At 45.7% G+C, this 16,657-nt stretch overlaps 1 protein-coding gene across 4 annotated transcripts in view; it reads left to right on the forward strand.

Annotated features, from left to right (window-relative positions):
* The window catches only part of CLIP2 (CAP-Gly domain containing linker protein 2), an 81,673-nt gene that overhangs the window by 18,802 nt on the left and 46,214 nt on the right, over positions 1–16,657 (forward strand). For 2 of the 4 annotated variants that reach the window (XM_075113402.1, XM_075113404.1), the window contains exon 1: positions 14,838–15,003. The exons of the other annotated variants lie outside the window; for them this stretch is intronic. In XM_075113402.1, coding sequence (XP_074969503.1) covers positions 14,853–15,003 — 151 coding nt within the window. In that variant the 5' untranslated portion in view covers positions 14,838–14,852. Of the gene's footprint in view, positions 1–14,837; positions 15,004–16,657 lie in introns of those variants that run through there. 4 annotated transcript variants of the gene reach the window in all.

Below are 16,657 nucleotides of genomic sequence, written 5' to 3' on the forward strand. Positions count from 1 at the left end.
GCAGCGCTTGTTTGCTGGAGCTTCTTTGTGCCTTGTTCAGCTATCGCAGCCATCTGTCACTGTGATAGATGTGCAGCAAAGCCGCCCGAGTGTGGGCAGAATCTGCACCAAGCTGAGTTTGACCTTCGCCTGGGAAGTTCTAGAATGAGTTTTATTCCTGGAAAAATATGTGTATGGAGAAGGGGAGAAGTCTCGGGAGGGTGGGTTGGTACTGCGCAACCACTGTGCTGTGAGCTGTGCTGCTGCTCCTCTGCCTCTCGGGGTGGTGCAGGGGGCTTTCAGGAGTCGCAGAGCTGCCGGAGCAATCACAGCACTGAGCTGTTCCTACCTGGAAGGTGAGAACAGAGCACATGGGGCTGTTCACCCAGCGGGTGCTAGGTGGGTAGCTGCAGTAGGGCTTGTAGCATCATCTTTGATGTCACCCCTAGCATTGTCATCTTGCTCTGTGTTCTGCACAAGAACTACTGATGTATCTATGCATGGCCGGTACCTGCTCTTCCTCCTGCAGATCTCTGGCCCCTCGCTGCCTTCTGCGCCTCTCTTTTCCAATGATAATTTGAAGCAGTGAGCAAAATGCTCATCCCAAAATCCTGTTGACTTGCCTGCGTGCCCTTCTCTGAGAGCAGCAGCATCTGTGCTGGCTCTGGGGCCCAGCCGCAGCACAATCATGAGATTCAGCCTTTGGCAGGGAAGAACTCCAAAAGAAAATATTCTTTTTTCTGTCAAAGTGGTTTAATTCTATTTCAGAGCCAAGTGTCCACATCACTAAAAGCCTAACCACAGCAGGCACTGACGTAAACTTTGAGGATGCCTGCAGCCAAAGGATCTGGTGGTAGATGGCCATGGAGACTAGATTTCATTACCTTTCCTGAGATTAATCAGGTCTGGGCCACAGGAGGGTAATGGAGCTTTGCCCCATCCTCACTTTTCTGTCTTGCTAACCTGCGTCACTTGACCTCTGGCCTGTAAGCACATCGCTGCTGTTAATTCACATTCACAGCAGTACTGATAACCCAACTTTGTCAAGAGGAGGTAACTATATGCCAGCCCAAGGGCGGTCACGTTAGGTCTAGTAATGTGCAGTCAGCACTAAGTGCTTTCCCCAGTGTCGCGGCATCGCAGCCTTTCTAATGCACAGGGGGACAACGGCAGAGATGGAGGGGCTGAAAACAGTTGTCTTTTGTGTGTTTAATGTGAATACAGCAAAGGGCTTTTCTAGTTTTCTTCCCTTTTCTGTCACTGTCCAGGAAAGTGCCTTCATGTGGTATATTGGGTGTCTGCTGGGATGGAAGGATTCTCTAAAGATACCAGGCTTTACATCAGGTCTTAAAAAGTTCCATGAAGGAGGCTGTATGAGAGGCGTTTGAGAAGCCCTGCAGAAACAGTGAGCTCTGCTCTGTGCTGCCTTTGAGCATTTGCACGAGCTCTGTGAACTGTCTGTGCACTGAGAGTGCTTCCTGGGAGACTGTCAGGGTTTGCCTGGCTCCAGGGGGATCTGAGTGCACTGGATTTTTCTGAACTCCTGTGTTGCCTCCATGCTTACCTGCCTCTTGCCAGAAATGCCAAAAGAGACCTCTCCATTTTCTTAGGCATTTGGTGAACCACCTGAGCCCTGCAGCTTGATGGAAGAAAACCAGGGTGGTTTGGATTACAAAATACAGAGCTGCAACATTGATCTTTATGAATTTGCTACCTTGAGGGAAGACAGAAATCTAAAGAGCTTGAAATATAGTTGCAAAATAAAACCATAAATCTAGTAAAGTGCAGAATTAAACCGCACCGATGTACAGTCTGTTGGCTCCGAGCTGTCTCTTGGCTCTGGTAGCCTGGGCTGGCCCAGAAAGATCCCACATCGAGGTTATATCTTCCATACTGGGTGTCAAAAGAAGGTACTCATTCTCCAGTTGTACCTGAGAGTTGTCAGAGAGCCATTAGATGCAAACGAATTTTGAAAAGCTTCACACTTTCTTCCTCCTATCTTCCCATAAGCTGATCAGTCTTGTCTGCAAAAGTGTGAGGAGAGGTACTTTCTTTTATTCTTAGTCTGGAATACACAAAGCTGCTTCGGTTTCTTCTTCCTCTTTTCCCCAGCACACTCTTCACGTTCTTTTGTAAAAAGTGTCTCTCATCCATCTCTTGTCTCTTTTCCTTTTGCAGGCAGTGGAGATGTACCCTGTTAAACATTTCCATGTACCCTTGACAACTCACATCTTCTGTAACAGAACAGAGGATTGATGCAGATGTAAGATGCTCTGTGTGCATGTATATATAACTTCACAATTCATGGCTGTAGGTTTCTGTGGAGACCAAATATCATGTAGTCGTAGTGTGTGACAAGCTGGCTCAGTATGTCAGAGCTATTTTTCCTGAAAACTTATTCGAAGCCCCTGTTTCCTACTAGATGGTGGAGTGTCCTCTTTGAACTTTCCTAGAGTGGAGAATTACCCTCTCCTGTGTGAGCTGGCCCTTTCAAAGATCCATGAGGTATAAGGGCTTTTTGCAGTGGTATTCTGGGTCAGGTGCATAGGCTTGTTGTGGGTGGGAGCACTTTTTTTTGTGAAGAAGTCATTTTCACTGAAAGTCAGTGGGGACTGGTACCTGACGTGGATTCTTGGAAAAACGTGAGCCTCAATGAGTGGTGTCAATGCTAACATTCTCCCTCCCTTTTCTCCCATAAAGCTGGAACAATGGAAAAAGTAAGTTCTGCTGCTTTGTGGTAACTATTTTCCTTAAAACCAGACTGAAAATTCATCTCTAGCTGTCTCAGGAGAGGATTTCCCACAAATGCATTGGCTTATTTCCCATGCTTCAAGTAAAGAAAGTTACTGCTCTCGGCCCCATGTGCAAGAGAGGTTTCTGTGCAAAGGGCATGGGTCACTGGTAAAGGGCTCAATATAGTGCTTAGATTTGTTGTTACTTACAAAGCTCATATGTCTTGGTTTCTTTCCCACCCTCCTCCTGGAAGAGCCTGCTTTTGCCTGGAGTTGCAAGATGGAGAGAGAATGGAAGCTGTGATGAATGGGTCCACACAGCCCTTCCAGCTGGTGGAACAGGTGAAAGCTGCTGGGAAGGGAAGCGTTCACATTTCAGAGTGTTTTTTGTCTGCTCAGAGCAGCATTAGAGTAACTTGGTTAGACAGGAAAGTCTTGCCTTTCCTACTGCATTTTGCTGTCAGCTGGCTCTGGCATTCATTTATAGTGCTTTTTATGGTTCTTAAATCTCTTCAATTAAAGAATTCTGGCAAAAGGGGGAGGAAAAAACAGAAAATTAGTACTTGCAGATGGAGCTGGGCAACACTGGGATGTCCGCGCTGGAGGCAAAAACGCCCAAACCTGTTAGATTTCCCATGAGACTTAAACGCATCCAGTCTGCATCCAGCCTAGATCTTGAATTTTACAGATGGATCCTGTCTTTCTGAATGGGCAGGTGCAAGTATCTGTGACCTGAATATCATATTTAGGCATGGCTGTGAGTATCAAAACTGTGTTTCAGTGGGTGCCCAGTTTCATTTCCAAAAACTATACTTTGATAGCTAAACTAGCCTGGGAACGCCCTCTCATTTCCATATAAGTGTACATACGTTATTTTTGATGAAAAATAAATGCACAGAACTATTAATATTTGCTGGCATAATGTCTGCCTTTGCAAACACTGTATGATGCTTTTGTTCACTAAAAATAAAAGGGAAGCTGACTGGAGCGCTCACAGGGCCATTAAAGAGCACTAGATGACTGGCTCCGTAGGGTAATTAAACTAAATATGCAGTAATGAGGGTTTTATAAGCCTGAGCCGTGCTAGTTATTGGGGTAGTTAGTTGTACTTGGTTTCTGGTTGCTAATCGGCTGGTTGCATCCTGGGGGAGATAGCTACTGCTGCGCTGAGGGGATGAGCTTCTCGTTCTTCAGCAGCAGCTGGGACGGGTTTGCTGGGTGCAGTGCTGAGTTTGCATTAGGTGGGGTGTGTGATCAGAGCTGCCACTCCAACCTGCATGTGACCAATCACTCCTAGCATCGGAGAGTAAGAGGAGGAGGCCAACAGAGGGTTGGACAGACTGGACTCCATGGGTTACATCCCAAGTCCCTCTTCGCAATTAAAGGTGGTTTCCTTTGAAAATTGTGTGGCATAATCTTTTTATCAGGGTTGAATTTGGTTTTGAGTCTCGTGGTGGGGTTGGTGGGGTGGGTTAACTTTAACTTTGTTTTCTGGTTTGTTTTTTAGAAATACAGTTACCTTCTGAGGGCTGCTTCTAGTTTCAGAGACTCAGCAATTCTATATGGATCAGTCTCTTTGCATACACCCAGGCCCCGTCATTAATGAGCTATACCTGCATGAATTCTGCTGGAGGAGCCTAAATCTCACCACTGCCTTACCTCCACTCTAGGATTAGTGCCTTGCTCTTACCTTCCTCGGTGGGAAATCTTCATTCCTTTTTATTTATCTGCAACAGAACAGCAGCATCTTGGTAAATTAACCTGAAAGTCAGTTGTTGCCCCTTAAGTTTCTCAGGATTTTGTTGGAGTAAATTGGCTGAATGCATATCAATAATGCATCTTTTTTGACATACCTTGTCAGAAGTACTTTGAGTAATTTTGCCATGTGCAAAAAGTACCTGACTTGAGACAACCCTGTTGCCGCTAGGATTATGTTGCAGTAAAACAGAGTGAGGAAAGGTGGTCCTTAGTGAGGAATTCATGCCTCGGTAATAAGGGAAGGCTTGGGCAAGTTATTCTCAGGTAATCATTGATGGTTTGGCAGTGTCTTAACACAGGCTTTTCTATAAAGCTGCAATAAAGAGTGCTGAGGCTGTCTGGTTTTGTATCAATCTATTAATTCTCATTTCCAAATAAATATTAAAGACACTAAACTACTGTTTTGTCTGAAACAAAAGAAATGGAATTTTAGTGTCTGGAGCAGCTGATTGACTGGCACAGATGTAGGGAGCTACTTCTTGGCTATTCAAAGGTTTTGTGGCTCTTGATTAATATTAATTCAGGGTGTTGGGCACTGGCAAAGTGAGAGAAAAGACCCCACATCGTGGGGCCAGAGGCTGCTATTACTTTTAGCAAACCTTTGTTTTTGCTGTTTTGCTTCAGGCCTCATGGAGTGATCGGCATTGTCAGCTCTCATCTGAGTGCTGTCCTCAATGAAATCCATGCTGCAAGCGTGAATGGATGTTCCCTGAGTCAGATTAGTGATCCTTGCTGGAAATGCATCATTGGTGTCTGAAGTTTGATTAGGTCTTGCTTTATCTTAATGGGTCTGTGTACACAGCGTCTTCAGTTCCTAGGGGAATTGGGAAGATGAGGTGCCAAAGAGCATGTTTTGAGATCAAATGCCTCTGACTACTACAGTATCAGCAGATTATCAATTAGTAGTAAGAGCTACAATACCCGTGTACACACAGGCAGTCATCTGTTGAAGAGGTTATCAGATACCTGAAAGAAAACAAGAGTGTGTTTTCAAGGGCTACACAGGGAAAATTGTTGCTGGTTTGCTGATTTAGGATTGATGTACAGCTCAAACAGAGAAGTGAGGCTGGGAGGGGAACTGTGGTGGCTGATGGTCAGTGCGGCAGAGGTGTAGGGACTGCGACAACCACCAGAGAAGCTTTGCTGAGTGATCATTAGAGCTTGAGCACGTTCATTCATTGTTACTGTGGGGTGACCAGAGTGCCTTGCGTGTAGATCACATCACTCGCTAGAAGTCCACTCGCTCGTGGACACTGATGCTCTCGTGAGACCCTGCATATTTGCTTCTAATCCCTACTGTGTATCCAGAAGCCGAATGTTTTCTGGCATGGTTGTGGATCAACCGTTTGACTATTTGCATAGGGCTTGTATTCAGCTCACACGTCCCTTTCATGAGCCACTGTCTGCCGTCCTGCAGTCTGAAATGTGTTTTGTGCTGGGGTTCCTGTGGGGTGTTTGGAGGTGGTGGTTCTCCCACCCATTCTGATTCCTGTCTTGAAGAGGGAAGGACCCTTGGCAGCATTCCTCTCCCACAGAGAAGTGGTTTGATGCATTCCAAGCAATGTAAAAGGGCATTGAATCAATCTTGATTTAATCAGCTTTACAGGTGACATCTAGAGACAACTGAGAGTCTGATTTTAATTGTCTTAATCATTAGATGCTCTTAGAAGGATTTGATATAGTTAATCCTTAATATTCAGTGCACTCAATGTAGAATGAGATGCAAGCACACACCGAAGGCATATGGAGGTCAGACGCCCTCCTGCTCTCTCTGTCTGTAGCTCCTCGCAGAACAGCAGGGAAAGAAAATCTGCTTCCCACAGATGTTCAGCTTATGGTGGTTCAAATATAATGAACCAAATCCTATTCAGCCATGCTGGTGTAAGTCTGTAGTAACATCAGTACGCTTGCAGTTATGCCCATTGGAGTAACGGTGCAGCTTCAGGGCAGAATCTGCTCCTGCTTGTTCTGCCTCAAACAATTGAACTAATCCTGCAAGAGCAGATTAATCATTAGAGGCCTGAGCCAATATTCATTGAAATCAAAAGAAAGATTCCCTTTGGCATAGATGGATTTGGGATGAGAATCCGTAGGATTACAGTGGCATCAGATTGCTGCTACATGGTATTGGCTATTGGTCTGATTTAACCATCACACACTGACCTTGCTGTAAGCATCCTCCTTCAGGTAGTTAAATGGGCGAATTGGTCTCCACAAAAGCCTTAAAATATTTAGAATACAGAGATTTTGCTCTTTTTATTTTGGGTCTGATAGGATGTTTACTTTTTATAAAGGTGCTAGAAAGTAATATCCCCTTAATTTATTTTTTATGCCATTCTCTTTTATGCAATAGTGAGGTCTGTAGGAAAACTCCCATGTGTCACAATACTAGCTATAAAATAATAAGACCTGTCAAAGCTGGCCTGTCTGTGGCTTAAGCAACTCCATTCTGAACACAGGTGATGGTCTCTCCGCTACAAAATGTGACTGTTTCAGCAATGCTGTTTTCCAACACAGTAAACGTGTGTCCTCTTGTGCTACGTCTGGGTTGTGAGTGGCCTGGAGGATGCAGCAGAGTGCTTTATTTGCATGGTCTTGTTTGCAGAATTCTTTGTGAGAAAGGAAATAGGGATTTTAAATAATTGCAGAGGAAGGCAGTGATGAACTTTGCCACGAGTGCCTCTTAAAAACCAAACCTACACCAAGAATTCAGAAACGGGGTTATGTGATCTAGCGCGCTGCCAGTGCTCTAATTTGCAGGGCAGCATTACACAGGAGTTTGCCGCTGCTGCTGCGGGAGTATTCCCAAGCTGCTTTACGCATTCCTCCCAAGCGCGAGCTGTAAGTCATTCTCACTTTCTGTAATTATAAGCCTGCTATGCACATATGAACCCTCTCTGCGTAGGCACTCGGACTGCTTCACCACCTGTGAATCCTGGGGCTGTGGGGTAGGTCGGTATTATCTGTGCTTTACACACACAACAACTTACGGAACTAGGTCTTGCCCCATGTCATCCTGTGATTCAGAGGTGAAAGGGGAGCAGTTATCCTCGCCAGCAGGTTTTTCTGGCCTTTTGCCCTCCTGGTCCTGGCACCAGGAGCAGCAGCTTCCCCCTCCGACACTGCTTCCCATAGTCCTTTTCATTGACAAAAGTGCTGTGTCTGTAAACATTAGTGCATGTGTAATTTGGCGCAGTCATTGAGCATATAGGGCAAGTGTCTCAGTCCCGCACTGGGGTGTGCTTGTCTTATTTCACGCTTAAACCTGTACAGTTGTTTAGGATTCACATCCTTGAAGATGACAGGAGCCTTATGTATTGCTGTATAATTTATTTCACAGAATCGCTCATTTATATTGCTCATACTATATTTGGAGTTATTTGCTCAGAAAAAACCTGCAAGAAATTAGAAGGGCTCGATGCAGACCTTGAACACAAAATTTCAGTTAAGGATGGTATGTTGAGAAAATCCTGACCCCAAAAAAGGGCTTGGATACTTCATCCTCACTGACTGACTGCTGCCCTGGCCAGGTGTGTTCAGTGAATAAAAGCATAAAACTGATCAGCTGATGAAGTTCTGAAAAAGTGGCATAAGAGAGGTCAGTTCACGTATGAATATCTCTAACCAGTGGGATGTACGGGGATTGGGAGCATGCTGTGTGCTCAAGACTAGTCAGTATGCCTGGTGGGGCCGTGTACTGAGATTGTGTACGGCTCCCACAGCTTTGCCCATGATCTCTCACTTCACATTATGCATTTGCCCCCCCTCCCCGCTTCTCACTTTACTCACCATCACCCCTGGAAGGGTATAATGTATCATTTCTGGTGATTGCTGAGATGTATAGCTGTTGGGTTTGAGATACAAACCCACAGCAAGTAAGTTCATATCATAGCTCAGAGTTTTTAGGATCAGATCTGGATCATGGTCGTGTTTTTTCTCAAAAAATATCTGCTGCAAGTAGGTGATTTGGATTTTCTGCACATAGTGCCTGTTCATGTACAGCTCGTTGCCTTTTGAATTGGATACTTAAATGTTTAAGCCAGATATTTGGAATAAAGTAGATGACTCGGTGTTAATCTGCTCTCAAATATCTTTTTTTTATTAGATTGGGCAAAACAAAAACAGCCCAACAAACTCTGCATTCTGCTGAGCGTGGATCTGTGTACAATCAGTGTATTGTGTGACCTTCGCAGGAGATGTATAGTCTGTGCAATCTGCACATGGATGTATGGCTGCAAAAATAAATGGCTGATGAAGTAATGAATCAAAGCTGTGTTTCAGCACAGTGCAGCCCTAGGGTTGTGTGCAAGTTTGTTTGGCAATTAAGAGATGCTGGTCTTTACCTCTCCTACAGTTCCCCTGGGATCCTGGGGGTGCTGCAGATGGCCCCTAAAGTGTCCCTCTTTCAGGCAAGTCAGATGGATGATTCAGAGGGATGGTAAAATTGTATTGCTTTCATGTTTCTATTAAGAAGGGGAAAAAAAACTACATGAAAGACAGAAAGGCTGGTGCTTGCCTTTCTGCTGGTACCATGCCTGTGGTTCAATTAACAGTGGCTTAACTCTCTGCTGTCTTCCAGGATAGCTGGTGATGCTGAAAAAAAAGCCTCTCAGCATGCTGATGATGAGCTAACTACATATCCTCCTTCAATATTACATGTCAGGTGTTATAGTTTTGTACTTTTCCCTCAAGACTAGCTGCAGGCAGGTCATGAGGAAGTACCTTGCACGGCTGCAGGCTGCGAGATCTTGCAAAGAGCGATCACTGCGAGGATTAGCCCAACTCCTGCCAGGGGAAGCAGGGCAAAGTAATATCAGAAACTCAGAGAAAAGCTTGTGCTTGTACCTAGGAAACGTTTCTGACGTTCAGCAGGTAGAAATGAGAAGTTGTTATCAGTCAAGAGAGAAGGAGCAGGGAAGATCTTACCGATGTGGTCTATTGCTGCATGTCTAGCCCTTCACATGGGAAGACCTCCCAGGTGCCAGCAGAGCACTTGCTGCCTGAGCTTGCAACTTCCAGCTGCCCAAATGCACCTCTGGCTTGAATTGAATTTAAGCTTGAGCTGGGGGCACATGGGCCTCCAGTAGTGCAGCAGGAACATAGGTATGAGCGGTATGGCTCATCGGCCAGGCAAAATGCTGTCCTACAGTACTGATCTGACTTGAATGGGGTAACCAGATCATCTGAGTGCTGTGAGGATGTACGAGAGGGCTGTAGTGCTTGTTGTGTAGCTGAAGTACTATGCCCAAAGGCAGGCTGTTGCAAAGTCAGAGTTGAACTAGGTGCTCTCCTTGTCATTTAATCTTCTTTTCCCCGGATTGTTAGAGGTTCGGCTACTCTGGTTATGCATGGCCGCTCAGCTTGTGTCCTGTGAGTAAATATCCTGAGTTACACGTGCACGGCAACTTCTCCTGCATCACGTTCCCTGCACAGGCTGTTGTTCTTGGAGCTGCTGATCCCCTGCTCTGGCTCTGGTCAAGTAATAATTACTCTCTTGACGGACCGAGCCAGGCTATTTTTTGGTACCTTCTCTTCTAGATTTTATTGGTAGTGAGCTAATTCCATCATTTCTGAGTGAATAATTAAATGGCCTTCCAGTGTGCACCTGCCTGAGCAATGTACTGCTTGGCTGCTCAGCTCTTTCAGTTAGTGCCATAGCTGGTTAGGAATGGCACCAGCATCCATCCGAGTGGGTTTTATGTGGGAATGATGCCTGAGCAAAAATCCTGCACTTAAAAAGGCTGTGAAATTTCAAAACCCTGCTGCTTGATTGCTTTTCTAGTGGAGAGAAAGCACTATGCTTTGCTTGGCTGCTCTTTACAGTGTTTGGTACTCAAGATAAATTTCACCAGTTCAGAAGGTGTCCTGAGACTGCTCCTCTCTCTGTGCTAGTGCCAGTGCTCTGCCTGGGAAATCGTTTATAAATGTCTCATTAAAGACCTCTGTCTGCCTCCTTTTCTTTCTTTTTGTCATCGGATCAGCTCACTGAGAGCAGCTGTCTTCACTTCCGTAATAGCAGCCCCGAAACCACGCTTGTGCCTTACAAATTCCCACAGCCTAAGAAACCACGGACAACTGTGCACGTATGTACGTGCCGGGGTTTGCAGACATGGTGGGTTTAGACCGAGCTCGTTCCCAAGCTTTTCCACACTCTGAGAAGTTAGCTTTGTGCTAGATTTATAAAGAAACTGAACATATGGTGTGACTACAGCTATGCAACGGGAGAGCCAGAGACGCGTGTGAGTGCATGCTGGTGATTCAAGGGGACGTTGTGTTACACAGTGCATCGCTTGGGCTGCTGGAAGGAAGCTCACCGTGCCGGGTAGGAGCCATCCCTGTAAGTGTATCTCCCCCAGTTGGCATTCATGCTCTCGGGGCTGTCTCATGGGTTACCACTGTGCCGGGCTCCCCCGGGCTGCTTTCTAACGCTCCTTGCTGTCTTTCAGTAGTTGCAATGGTCTGGGCAAGGTAACCCAGTTTGGATGTGGAGCTGGGGGGACAGGACTTAGTGAATCTTTACAGCTGAGGGCTTGTTTAAATGGAAAGCTATATCCTCTAGTTAGAATACGCTAATAAGCGATGGTGAATAATACTTCCAGGTGGAATATTCTCTAGCTGAAGTAATTTTCTTATTTATTTACAGAAAAATGATGCCTCTATTATTCCGTAATACACCAGGAGTTACTTTAGCATAGTCCTAGTTTTTCAAATATGTCTGTGACTTATTTCTAGAGGTAGGGGTGGCACAAGCTGGGGAGGAAGGCATGGGTGCTCCGTTCTTTTTGTCAAACCTGAAACACCCTTAAAATTGTGGGATTTTTGTTTTCATTCTTTTCTGGGAAAACAGGGTGCTGCTTCCGAGGTGTGATAGATGGGGCCCTATTTTCAGACTGGAAAACGTTGAATAGCGTATTGAAATACGAGTGTTGAAAGAATATACTTATGATTAAAAATAATAATTATGTAGAAATTAAGCCTGTAATCTTGAGATGAATAGATCCATCCATATGCTGCAAGTTAATTATCCCTCAGTGAAAGAAACCTTGTGCATTTTCTACTAGTCCTTGCCTCCCTAGTGCCCTGTGCTGCCAAAACCCATCTGCTTTGCATATTTTGTTGAATACCATTGTTTATTTGAAAAACTTAAAATCCTCACGCACGACAAATATATACCTTTGCTGTTTGTTTCTTTTAAGAATTATACTGGACCTGATCTAGCATAGCTGGTAAACCCCAGGGTCCTCCATCCCTCCCGTCTCCAGCAGGCACCAAGAATGCGCGTCTCGCCTGTGGCAGAGCAGATTTCGTACCAGTCAGCCTCTTGAATGAGACCTTTATAAGAAAGCCTTTGTTCAGTACGTCTGTTTGAGGTTCATTGCCCTTCCCAGCTGCCCTTGTGAAGACAAATATCTGCCTCAATGGGCATCTCCTTGCATGCAGTGCAAAGCAACTTTGCAGTGGTTCTTGTTCAATTTTGCTTGCTCATTCATAGTCCTCCTTCACTTTCTTATTGTCCTCTTTTCCGTCTTCCTCGTCACAGGTTTCTTTCTAGGTGTGTCTCCTCTCTTCAGAGGAGCTGGAGCCAGCGGCGCTGAAGTTTTATCGGATATTAATATCCACGCCATGGGGGTTATTCCAGGGAATAGCAGGGGCAACAGATTTCCAGGGTGCCAGATGCAGAGCTTGTCTCCATGCCAGATTACAGCCCCAACTTTTCAGCTTTGAACTTGCGGAGCTTTCAGTTGTTGTTTCCAAGTCAGCCATAAATCTCGCGGGCTTCTTCCTCCCACAGCGTGCTGCCAGGCATTCAGCTATCGCCTGCAAAGCATTGCTTTCTCTCGCAGTCACCCCTTCCCTCTCTATTTCTGCCTTATCTTGCAGCTTGAAAGGGCCGTGTTAAATCTTGCAGAAAACAGCTGCTTCGTTACTGTGCTTGATAATTTGAATTTGGGTATGGCAGAGTGAGCTGGCTTTCACCTGATGGCTAACAACGTCACGTTTATTTAATTCAAGCTGCTTTGAGAAAGTCCAATCCCTGTGTGGGAACCTAGAAATTACATGTGGCGAGGCCTCTCCATCACCAAGTGCTGGGAAGGCAGCAGGCAGCCAGCCCGTCTCCCGTGGGAGACCCTGTGAGCCTGCGTGGCGGCTTCCTCTGCTGCCAAGTCTCCCTGCCCGCGCAGGTGGCAGCTCGTGGAGGTGCAGCAGGTTGTACCTCCTTGTCTCTTGCCTGCTAGACCAGCTACTGTAGCTGATAGGGACTGAGGCTTGAGTCTTTGACAACAGATGCTCTGGACTGTCATTCTTCATTCCCTTCTCTGTAGGGGAAGCTCTAATCAGCTCTTCCCTCTGTCGGCTAGTGAATTTCTATGGTGTTATGCCTGGAGATGAAGTGGTATTGTAGACCCAGAGAGGCCTACAGTAATTGCCATGTAAAAGCAGTGGGTAAAAACTTGGTTGTACAGACAGTGTACTGCTATTCTACACCTCCAGCTCATAGTGGAGGGTGCTGGTCGGTTGAATGGGAAAGTACCATTCACCACAAATGCCTGGTGCCCTGAGTACAGGCTGCAGCTTGAACAGGGGCAGTGTCTGACGTCCCAGCTGAGACCACATCCCCACGTCATCACCTGAGTGTTCAACCACGCAGAGAGCCAGGCTGCTCTAATGCCTCTTAGGCTCTTATCTAATCTTTGTGGCAATAAAAACATACATTATTCCTTTTAGCTGGCACACCTTCGGCCAGCTGTGGAGTTTTCCAGTTGACAAAAACTGCCTTGTCTTCAAACGGTCATTACAGTCCCCTGGTCATGGGACTGTCCTTGAAGCCCTGCCCAGGCTGGGAGTGAGCAGAGCTGGTACCAAAGGTTTTTGACTAGCTAGTTTGGTCACAGGGCTGCATGTTGAGAGATGCTCACGAGCTACAAGGCGCGCTGCCCTGTCACAGGTTAGTGACGTCTGTAGCATGGGCCAGTGAGATGAGCATGGAGTGTCTTCGGCGTGTGTGACAGTGGCACTTCTGGTACAGCTTTTCTTGCTGGCTAGTGGATGAGAAGCTTATTGATTGCTGTCGAGAGGGAATGTGGCCTTGGAGTGGACAGATAATTTTGTGCTGTATGTCAGGCTGTCTCATGATGTGGGATTTGAGGGAAAAAACCTCTGAAAATTAAAATGAAGAAGGAAAAAGACCCCTCCCAGGAGCACCATAAAGCTCTTTTGTAAATATCATGTCTTTTCTCATTTCTCCCTCCCTTCCTGGAGTTAGATGCTACTCTGATATATCTTTCTTCTCTTTTTTTTTTTTTCTCTCTCCTTTCTTTTAAATCTAACGTGCCTCCATTTTATCAATTAACTGCCTGTCTCCTGATTCCCATGGCAACACAACAGGCTGTTGCATTTCTGATGCCTTTGGCAGTTGGGGTGCCTGGCATGTGTCTCAGGAGCAGTAAGATTACAAAAGGGTTCTGCAGGGGGTAGGAAATACATGGGCAACACTCACTATGCACTGCTTCTCATGCTAAACTATTATTCTCTTCCTCTCCCTCCACCCCTTTGAAACAAAGGGAAAAGGAAACTTGTTTCTAATTGCCTAGTGATAAGAAATGAGCAACTGAAGTGCTGTGGGAGGTCGAAAGATGTGGAGGGAGTGAGGGGATGCAAGTTTCTGCTGCATGTGGATGGCACTTAAACATAGCATGAGGCTGAGCATCTCATCGGGGATCCTGCAAAGGTGGTTATTCCTGCTGATGCTGCAGAGTGCGTGCTCTGTTCCTCCTGCTTCAACTTTCAGAGCTCACTTGAAGGGGGGTTTCTCGCTCCTGTAACGTACAAAGCTGTCTCTTCACCCCTTCCTACAGCAGATGTTTCCAAGAGCTAGAAGACTGTCCCCTGTTTGCAGAAGTCCATGTGCTTCCAAGGATTTTGGACACATGGCTTTCATTGACATGGTAAAGAGAACCATGTGAACAGGCTGAAGCTTCAGTTAAAACCTTTAACCTCTCCAGTTCTTGGCTGGTAGGGATTTGTTTGGCTCCTGAAATACTGGTGCCCTGTCAGTGTGGGTGCCCTGTCACTGTGGGGCCCTAAAACCGATGGGGTGGGTTTGCAAGAGGAGCCCTAAGCACCGGGTCTGCCGTGGTTATTATTAGTGCGTCATGCATGGGCTTTACAAAAGCTAAAGGGAAAATAGAGACTTAGAGTTGGATATGACGTGCATTTAGTGGATGCTGTGTATGACTTTGATTTATAAGTTGTTGTTCAGCCCTGAAAGCTGTGACCTACAGGAAGACCATTTAAACTGAAAAGAATGAGCCGGGTAATGAACACAATAGGGTTGTACAGTTGGAAAGCCCAAGTGGAAGAGATCCTGCGTTACTGCTTGTTATGTCTTGGAGCCTGGTCCCAGCAAGAGCGAGGGAGGGAGGAGCTGCTGTCGCAGTCCTGTCTAGCAAGCGAGGTTTGTGTTGGACAGAGCAGCAGAGGGAGATTCTCCTGGACCAAGGAGGAAAGAGCTTTCCCCATCGCTGGCTTCCAGGTGAGCCTCTGAGTTAGATGCATAATAGTGACATTCAGAGAGTTCCTGTGGCTTGTTGATCGGCATCACCAGATAATGGCACGATTGGAGTAGGAAATACTGAGTTTACATTTTGTTGGATTTGTTTCTCTTGTGTAACTCTGTTCTCAACTTTGTACCTGAGATCTGTACCCTCGCTTTGCTGTTAGTGAGTTTCTTGGAACTTACTGGTGTTTAACTTGGGAGTCTGACTAAACAAAAAGATTTTTCATCTCGAGAAAAAACAAATCCAAATGACCCAGGAATAGACTGATTCTTTAGGTGCCTGTAGGCTGGAGAAAGCTCAGGAATTCTGGGGACTCGGGCCTTTCCCCTAAGCTGCAAGAGCTGCTTGGAGAGCAGGTAACTCCAGATGTCAGGTCTTGGAGCGTAGGGCTGTCAGCTAATGTCTGGTTTGGGCTATCCTAAAATACTCATGGGATCGAAGACAAGTTGCTTATCACTAACTACCTCTTGCCTTCTGAAGGGCTGGTGACTAGATACGTACCAGGCAGGATCAGAGCTTAGTCTATTCAAACTACTCCAGATGTTGTCTGGCCATCTAGTTAATGGGTCCATCAGACCTGAAGCCAAGAAGAATGGGTTTAGCTTGATCATAGTGACTCATGGCTTCTCTGAAAAAGCTAGTGCAAAAAAGCCTGTTAGCTACACTGTAGGAAAACTTCTGGCTTAGTTATTGTTTTATATGTGGGTAATGAAGGTTGTGTAAAATACCAAGTTTCTACAGTGTGGCCATAATGAAGAAAGTGAACCTTCTGGCAGTTCCTCACTTAAATCCTATCTTTCTGAATCATTCACCTCATGCTAAAGAATAAAGGTGCTGCTGACTGCTCTGCTCGGGAGCCTGTAATTAGGCTGTTTCCCTGAGATGGTATAATTACTGCAGTTTAGCAGCCCTGCCTGTCAGACAGGCACTTAAATTTTAGTGGGACTTCATACACTCCATTAATTTTTGGCTTTACAGGGAGCACAATGTTACACCAAAAGTCCAATGAACTGTTCTTATTTTTCCCCCAGTCCAAGTCTGTTTTTGAAGGTGTTCACTCTTGCAGGGAAATACGGTGAGTCTAGACATGGTTTTAAATCCTGCTGCATTGTTTGTTCAGCCCTGGGGAGCCTTTCTGCCTTTCTTTGCTTGAGTTTCGCTGCTGTAGGGTTTACTTATCCCAGCCACGTTGCAGAGGTGTTTGTGAGAGCTAATGTAACCTGTATCTTGATCATTAAGTAACAGCCATAATAAAGAGTGCCAGTGTGCTGAAACTCAGGCTCCAGTAGGACTAGAAAAACAGCTTTGATCTTTTGTGAATACAGATGCAGGGCCCCCCCCCCCAAATTTCTGTGCTTGTAGTTCCCTGTACATTAGAGTTGAACTCGGCTCTTCTGCTTGGCACATTGCATGTGTCTGTTGCAAACATGTCAGTGGCACGAGATGTGTGTGTTACAGCACTCTGCCAAGCATGAAACCAGAATGTAAGTTGTGTTTCTAATTTAATTTTTTCTCATACCCATGAAAGGGGACATATATATCACAGATGTTGGTGATAACCCCCTGTAGCCATCTCTACTTATTAAACTAAAATACTCTTTTTTAAATGTAACTTGTTGGTTCCTAATC

Source organism: Phalacrocorax aristotelis, chromosome 18 (genome assembly GCF_949628215.1).
Source record: "Phalacrocorax aristotelis chromosome 18, bGulAri2.1, whole genome shotgun sequence".
NCBI lineage: Eukaryota > Metazoa > Chordata > Aves > Suliformes > Phalacrocoracidae > Phalacrocorax > Phalacrocorax aristotelis.